Source organism: Ipomoea nil, unplaced genomic scaffold (genome assembly GCF_001879475.1).
Source record: "Ipomoea nil cultivar Tokyo-kokei standard unplaced genomic scaffold, Asagao_1.1 scaffold2280, whole genome shotgun sequence".
Lineage (NCBI taxonomy): Eukaryota > Viridiplantae > Streptophyta > Magnoliopsida > Solanales > Convolvulaceae > Ipomoea > Ipomoea nil.
This window is the reverse complement of record NW_017618708.1, coordinates 2,979,079-2,987,438: the sequence shown is the minus strand read 5'-3', so window position 1 is coordinate 2,987,438 and position 8,360 is coordinate 2,979,079. Positions and strand designations below refer to the sequence as shown.

The 8,360-nt window shown below is 33.6% G+C and overlaps 1 protein-coding gene across 1 annotated transcript; it reads right to left on the bottom strand.

Annotated features, from left to right (window-relative positions):
• Window positions 1–475: 475 nt before the first annotated feature.
• Window positions 476–5,303, bottom strand: LOC109150920 (serine/threonine-protein kinase HT1). Its single transcript, XM_019298927.1, has 6 exons — window positions 4,665–5,303; window positions 2,467–2,588; window positions 1,843–2,039; window positions 1,580–1,754; window positions 1,259–1,393; window positions 476–991 (listed from the first exon to the last, which is right to left on the bottom strand). The coding sequence occupies exons 1-6, from the start codon at window positions 5,035–5,037 to the stop codon at window positions 785–787; spliced, it is 1,209 nt and encodes a 402-aa protein (XP_019154472.1). The 5' UTR covers window positions 5,038–5,303; the 3' UTR covers window positions 476–784.
• Window positions 5,304–8,360: the final 3,057 nt, after the last annotated feature.

The following is an 8,360-nucleotide window of genomic DNA, read 5'->3' as shown; positions in this document are numbered from 1 at the left end:
AGTTATGAACGTACAGTTATGGAGTTATGAATGTATAGTTATTAACATATAGTAATAAAATTATGAACATATACTCTTATAATGAAGCGGTCTGAAATTTAAAAAAAAAAAAAAAGGAGATAACAGTGCCTAACGGCACTGTTACCCGTGTCCAGCAAGCATGCTGGACACGGGTCCAACGCATAACGATTGTGTTAAGCCCATGGTAGTCAAAATGGGCAAATTGTACGGTATATCATGATCCATGTTGCAATATGGCCTATTAATAAATATCCATTTTTAATATACAAATGATTCATTTTTAATGTATTGAATGTTTACTTTTAGATAATATATTTAAAAATGATATTCGGTACACTAAAAATGAACATTCAATGTATTAAAATGAACTTTATGTCAATTGGTCCACGGTATAGTGATTGAGTCAAAATGTTGAAGGTAGAAACAAAATATATATATAGGTTGAATAAAAATAGAGACAATTTATCATACTATATATATCATCTTATATATATAGAAAATATAAATGTCAATGCTACAATATAAAGGTGATTGGTCCAATCCATCACCAAAAGCTAGTCAATAAATACATCATAAAAGAAAATTTCCCAAAATAAAATGAGGAGAAGAAAGACAATGAAAGAAAAAGAGTATGAGATTTACAGCAGCACTACCACAACTTCCATCACTATAATCCCAGTTCCATTGTGAACTGCTTGCAGATAATAATGGGAGGTATACAGAATTGAGAGAGCTGAAATGTAGATTAGATTTTGGCTTCTTTTTAAGGCCCTCTGTACTTTCTGAAACAAAGACAACCTTGTTGTTGATCAACCGGGATCATTCCCCCGCCTTTTGATGTATCGATCGCCTCTATCATGGACACGACCTCGTCCATCTCTGGCCGCCTGTCCGGGTTCGCGTCCCAGCACCGTTTCATTACATTCGCAAGGGAGCTCGGGCAGCATCTCGGGATTTCTGGCCTCAGATTCTGCAAGGGGTTTTATGTTGTGTTCTGTTAGGATCAAACGTTTACTGCTGGTAGCGAGTGTGCAATTTTATTTCCTTATATACTGCCATCACATTTTTTAGAGGCAGGGTGCTGGACTTGACCCTTTACTGGCCTCTGTCCAACAATCCCCTTAGTCACCAATTGCTAAGACTTGGCCCGTTACTGACCCCTCGCCCAACATGTTCAATTTGATATACATAAATATGCTGGGAAGGATGACAATAATGCAGGTGTACTCATACATACCTGACGAACCACAGCTGAAGTAACTTCTGAGAAACTCAGGTCAGGATATGGCATATCGCAACAATAGATCTCCCATAAACAAATGCCAAAACTATATACATCGCATTTTCTATTGTATGGATTCCCATTGAGAACCTGTAATATGAATGGCACTAGTTCAGGTATCAAGGTTATGACACAAAACCAACGAATTGAGAATCTACGGTGGAGTTAGCATAGGTTCATTGTGAAGTATGTTAATCATTCGGTTTTACAAAAGACAAAAGGAAGCAAGAAAGTAGCACTGAAAGTGAATCCTGGTAAGATTTGTTCATAACATACCTCAGGGGCCATATAGCCAAGGGTCCCTGTCTCTCCGGTCATATCGTTTGGATTCGAGGCTTCTACACGAGCAACCCCGAAATCTGCTATTTTCACCGTTCGTGTCTTGTCCAATAGCATATTCTCTGTCTTTACATCTCGGTGAACTATCTTTTGAGAATGAAGATAGCTTAACCTACAGAATTGATGGTTTTGTGCACCTAACTTCAGATAATGCTAGAAAGGAATGAATCAAAAGTGTAAAGAATCCGTGTGAAAAATACCCTCGGGCAAGATCGAGTGCCATCTGCACTACTACTTTGAATGCTAGCTTCTTTCTCCTGTTCTTTATAAGGTAAGACTTCAAGGCACCGCCCGGAAGGTATTCCACAACAACACAGCATATGTTACTTGGCATCCCGATTTGACCATTTTCAGTCTGTAAATTTAGCCCCGAAGATCCCATGGTCGCCCCAATAAACTGCAACAAGAAGAGAAATGAAGGTACCATAGCATAAACAATTTATTCAAAATAAATAGCACTAATTCAATACGATGTCAAGCAAATATTCATTACACGCGTAAATAGTGTTTGTATAGGGCACTAGCATGAGCCTAGACAATGTGGTGTAAAGGGTTTTAGGATTATATAACTCTTTTCCAGCCATTTGACTTACATTCCCATTTGGCCATTTCCACCACCTCCCACACCCCTTCAAATGTACCCAAAAAGGGTAAAAATAGAAAGTATAAACGAGAATAAAAAACGAATGATGCAATAGAGAGCACTAGAACTAGAAGCAAAGATAATGTTACCAAACATTATTCGAGCACACTATCAAATAGAATGTAGTATAAAGAGTTCCCGGTTTCTCATTGCAAATCACATCGAAGAGATGGAATGGCACCTTAGTGACATTAGGATGGTCAAGCTTATGCCAAACCGATACTTCTTGAGTAAAAGCCGCCCTCAAAGATGCTATTTCCGCGTCCGTCCTGTGTCCCTCTTCTCCCCAGTCTAGCAGTTTAACTGCGGATCAATGCGCAATAAAAAAGTTACTACCTTTTCATTCAAGAATACCAATTATTTCCATGTAAAAGAAGTTGATAAAACATGTGTTCAGCCTTATATGCAAATTAGATTATTACACTATCCAGCTCACATACCCCCTGTGCATCATGTTCTGATTTTGTTTCCATCTTACAGTTACAATGACAAGTTGGCATTGCAAGCCAAAGATCTCACGTGGTCTCACATTCAAGAATACAAGAATAAGTCTAGCGTAAAACCGTTCTACGTGAGATGTGCAATACTTTTTAGCTGAAATGTAATACTTTTCTATAAACCCATACAAAGAATATTACAGTATTATGTGTCTCAATTGAGACGATCTCAGGCAATACTTACTCCACATTCAATTATTCTCATCTCCTCAAATGCACTAAAAAAAGACTTGTTGTAAGTATCATTATAGTGGAATATGATCAACAATTCTTTTTAACAAATAGAGAAATACCAATTTTGGTCCGATGGGTATTAGCAAAATGAAGGTTTTGGTCCACATGTTTAATTCCTACCAATTTTCATCAACAACTAGTGTTTTAGTACCAATTTTCATCCACAACTATTATTTTAGTACCAAGATTCATCACGCCGCTCACCCCTCTATTTAAGACATGCCGAAATCAAAACATTTTAAGGGCATTTTCGTCGTTTTTAACTTAAGATTCCAATTTCAGCATGAATAAAGGGATTTAAGCCCTAAGATCGATCCCGATTCGTAGTTCTCCTCCTCATCCTACCTTAATTTGAGTAGGAGAACTGTGAATTGGGATAGATTGTAGGGCTTAAATTCATTTATTCATGCTCAAATTGGGATTTTAATTTGAAAATGACGAAAACAACTCTAATAATTTCACATTTCGGCGTGTCTTAAATGAAGCTGTGACTGACATGATGAATTTTGACATTAAAACAATAGTTATGGATGAAAATTGGTACTAAAACAATAGTCGTGGATAAAAATTGATAGGAATTAAACATGTGGATCAAAACTATCATTTTGCTTATACTCTTAGGACCAAATTTGGTATTTGTTCAAATATAAAAAAAGGTCCAAATTTAACAAATGAGAATCACACTGTTTAGCCTAAAAAGGTGGGGTATAAAAAAAAAAAAAAAAAAAAAAAAAAAAAAAAAAAAACAAGAATAATAAAATGAAGGAAATGATCAGATCCTGAGAAGTGGGCAGTAGGCACAGGTTAAGAAGCATTAATGGTTATATTACTTTATACTTCACTACCAGATTGGATCACATGAAAGTTCAGACTAAGTTAATGCACCCATCTGCAAATTGCAAAGTTCAACCCAAACCCGTGCCGCTATTCACGGATTGCATAAGAGAACACTCCTTCAAAAATCAAAGTTAATTATTTACCTTTTCCAAAATTATATAATTATAAAAAAAAAACCCAATAAATTTGTCAGTGTTCTATAGTGGGCATAGAGCATTAAAGAAGACTGTAAATAAAAAGGGCCCACAATATTAATATTGGACCGACCAAATTAAGATCAATCTCAGCACAATGATTCTGCTATTGATTCTATCCTTTAATGATTTTCCAGAAAATTTAAACCTTTTGCTCAACCCACTTTTGTATTTATTGTTTCCAAAATTAAATCCCCAACCCAAAGATGTAAATTATGGTAATTCAGCTCAACACTTTTTGAACTGCATCTAATAAGACTCGATCCCAAATTATTATTCTCAAACTTCACCCCTTTGATCAACTGAGTTGTCCGTGCGAACAACATTTTTGTATTTATAATGTTATAAGTCACATCTCTAATCCTTCCAATATATCATTTTCTAGGGAGTAAATTTACTAATAATTTTCCATTATTTATACAATCAGTCAATAATTTTATCCCTTTAAAAAATGATCAGGATATAATATTGATATGAGTGAAAATTTTAAAAAAAATCAAAGAGTAAATTTATTTTAGTATAGTAAATAATAAAGTGGAAATATATTTAACGAAAAATGGGGAAAGGAATAGAGTTATAGAGGGGGGTTGTGATAAGTTGACAGATAGGTGACTGACCGGCAACATCTTGGCCATCGTAAATGCCACGGTGGACAGTGCCGAAGGTGCCGCGAGCGATGACACTTTTGATGAGGAGCTTCGCGGGGTCAATCTCCCAATCAAACCTCTGCCTGGACGGCGGCGGCAGCGGTGGCGGCGGCACAATCACGGCGGCGGCCGGTCCAGCTAGGGCTGGAGGCGACGCCGCGGCGGCGGCTGCGGCGGCGGGAGCGTGGTGGTTGAGGGAGAGGAGAACGGAATCGTCCTGCGTCAGTTTCTTCTTGTTCTTCTCCATAGTCCAAGCTCGATTGAGATGCCTCTCCAGCTGCTCATCTAAGCTCTTCAAATCTATCTGATCCGCCCGAACAAATCCGTCGCTGCTCTTCTCCATTTTCGAAACCCTCTATCCAATTCGGTTTTGCCGGCAGTATATATGTATGAATACCAAATCACAATATATGCGTATGTGTATGTATATATACAACTGTATGTATAATCCTTGATTGGGGGTGGTGGGGGTGGGGGTGTGGGGTGGGGGGTGGGGGTGGGGGATGTATTGTGTAAGTATATGCAATTGTGTATGAAATATGAATGTGTATGAAGGGAGAGGGGAGAGGGAAGGAGTATTATGAGCAGAGCAGCTGCATGTGGGCACATGGAATTGCCTGAAGACAACGTGTGTTACTGACCCACAAGGTTTCCTCCCCCTTCTTTTTTTTTTTTTTCTTCAATTTATTTATTTATTTATTTTTGAATTAGGAGGTAATTCAAATCATTACTCGAGAGTGTATACTGAATAAATTCGTGTTTGTTTATATAATAATATATGCAAATCACACATGAGAGATATAACGCAATAAAAATACATGTGCAATCTCACAATCTTTTTGGGTTAGCAAGAATTGAACTTGCATTGTGACTGTAATGAGGAAATCTCACAATCTTTTTGGGTGTAAGTAAACCTCGGTAAAGTATTGCAAGAAAATAAATCAGCCTAGGTTATGTTTTGCTAACCAGATCAAATCAGGGGGTAAGGATTCAAACTCGTCACTTTGTAATTACAAATGTAGATCTCTTGTCATCGTGGTTGGATTACCCCTGTATATTATTGTTTTTGTTTTGAGGCATGATTGGGTGAAAAAGGGAAGGTTACTTTTCCTTTTTATCATAGAAGTGTTTGACTAATAGTCTAGTGAACATTAATAATTGCATTGAATAAAAAGTGGCAAATGGGCAAATTGTCTTACATTTAGTGGTTAAATTGCCCATCATGTGTATTAATCGTGAGAGGTTTGATGGTAATGATATTATTATTGAGTTTATTTTACTATTTTGTCCATTAATTACAATAATTTTGATTTATTTTACTTTTACTCATCGACTTTAAACCATAATAAAATATGATTTGGTAAATCCTCACTAAATGGGAGTATTTTGAGTATTTATGATTAAAAATAAAATGCTTTTAATTTTTCTTTTAAAAAAGTGAATCTAATGCTGAAGAATGACAATATAGATGATTAGATGATAGATTAAAAGTGAAATAAATTCTATTATCATAAAATGTTTAGACATAAAAGGCAATTGTGGAAGATTTGGCTTGCCTAACGATTTGCTAGTGTACAAACAAAATATGTATTGAAGTTTTAGTTAAAACTAGTTTTCACGCGTATTACGTGAATGAGATAATGTCTAATAATTATTTTTAAATAAATACTTCAAAGTATATCAAAACAAAATTATATTGGAGATGTTCATGCATAAGTAACAAAATTATATTGGAGATGTTCATGCATAAGTAATTAAATGTTGAATTTGTTTATTTAAATCAGTAATTTAAAGTATATAAATGCAAGATAATATATGAGAGATCGATTATAATTGTCACTAAAATAAATGTTTGCAACTTTGTAATAACGCTAGTCTAAATACTTAGTCTAAAAACGATAGTCTAAATAAATACTACTTTTGGTTTAAATTTCTTTAATTTTTCTTAATTCTCTTTTGGTTAGCATTGTCATTGTCTTCATCTTCAGTACTTGTCATCTTCTTTTTTATTGGTTGCGTGTCATGTGCAATTGGGTTACTAGTGGTAGCATAGAGGGCAGCGTCATGCAGTGAGATTATGGTGTAGGAAGTTTTAGAGTGGTAGCATAGAGGGCACCGTCATGCACTGAGATTATGGTGTAGGAAGTTTTAGATTTACCTTGATGTGTATATGACTGGGATCTTAGTTGTACTATAAACTCTTTATCTTGCAAATGCCTGTTAATATTTGGCAGTGATAGTTTTTTTCTACATGTTTCATGTATTGTTAGATGTGTGTCGTAGATTATCATGTGAAAGTATTGAATAAAATATTAATATTTATTATATTTGTATAAAATACTTGGTAAATAAATATATAACATGAAAGTATTAAACAAAATATTAATATTTATTATATTTCGTATTATAACTTTGATATTTAATTACAAGATAGTGTAAAAAAAGAAATGGACAATGTAGTGGATATAATTAATTAATGAATTTGAAGGTGATGAATCTTTGAATTGTAGAAAAATAAAGATAATATAACTAATGAAATTATATCTCTTTTTTATTTTTTTATAATGAATAAACTTTTTTTTAATAAAGGCATTATAGACATGTAATTCTAAATTAATTTGATTCATATGTATTATTTTTTGTTGTAGCTACTAATTTATTTAATTTAATAAGAGTAATAAAGTGGGGTACTTACTTTTTATCCACAACAATGAAGTCACTGATTTTTTTATTTTTTCCATTCATTGTTGAGACAAATTGTTTTGGGAGTTTGTCAATGACGATGTTAACATTGTCAATTCTTTGAAAAATGGTCCTACCGTTTTAGAGTCCAAGTGTAATCGTATTTATGATCAACAACTTTATAGTTAGGTCGCGCAGGTCTAACAATGATGTAAGAAAAATTTTGTCCAATAAAAAAATAATAGTACAATATTTGTAAAGTAATGTACAATTGTACCATTATGGAAGTACATTCAAAAAATATTAATACCATAATAACCTAAATTATTCCAATAATGCAAAAGTATAATTGGAATATTGAGTCTTGTTGTAAATAATCAAAAGAAGATTAATTAAACGAAAAAAAAAAAATTTAACCTAAATTTGTTTTTCTAAAAGATGCAAGAAAATGATTTTTTAAGGTTTTTGGTTTATAATCTTTAATGCTCGACTTTGAATGATATGTATTTAGTCGGACTAATTATTTGACCAAAGTTTATGTTAAATTTTATATTGTATTTTTTAATACATTTTAACATATTTGTAGTATATGTTTAACAATTATGCCAACTTTGATTGGGATGGGGTTCGAACCTAAGACCTTCCTTATATAAATTAATGAGTAAGTTAAGAATAATAAATCGTTGACGGAATATTCCGTTACTAAAGTTTATACTAATGGAATGCATGGTTATTTAAGGTAAGAAAATAATATAATAGAGTGTAAATAAGAAAAATCATAAAAAAATATTAAAATCAAAATAATATTAACCATTTATTTCAACAAATAATTACACCAACATTTTAGATTTGTAGATTGTAGATTTAGATATGAAAATCTATTTAGCGTCCATATAGTTTAGATGTTGTTCAGAGATATGTAATCTTAGTTTTGTTGGCTATGACCATAGTCATTCCCTAAGCAACTTTCCTATAGAATTATGG

Bases quoted from the DNA above. Each gene is read 5' to 3' on its own strand.
- LOC109150920 (XM_019298927.1), bottom strand. From the start codon at position 5,037: ATGGAGAAGAGCAGCGACGGATTTGTTCGGGCGGATCAGATAGATTTG. The intron at 1,755-1,842 runs GTATTTTTCACA...TCAATTCTGTAG, and splicing joins GCACTCGATCTTGCCCGAGG to GTTAAGCTATCTTCATTCTC. The intron at 1,394-1,579 runs GTATGTTATGAA...TTCATATTACAG, and splicing joins TTGGCTATATGGCCCCTGAG to GTTCTCAATGGGAATCCATA.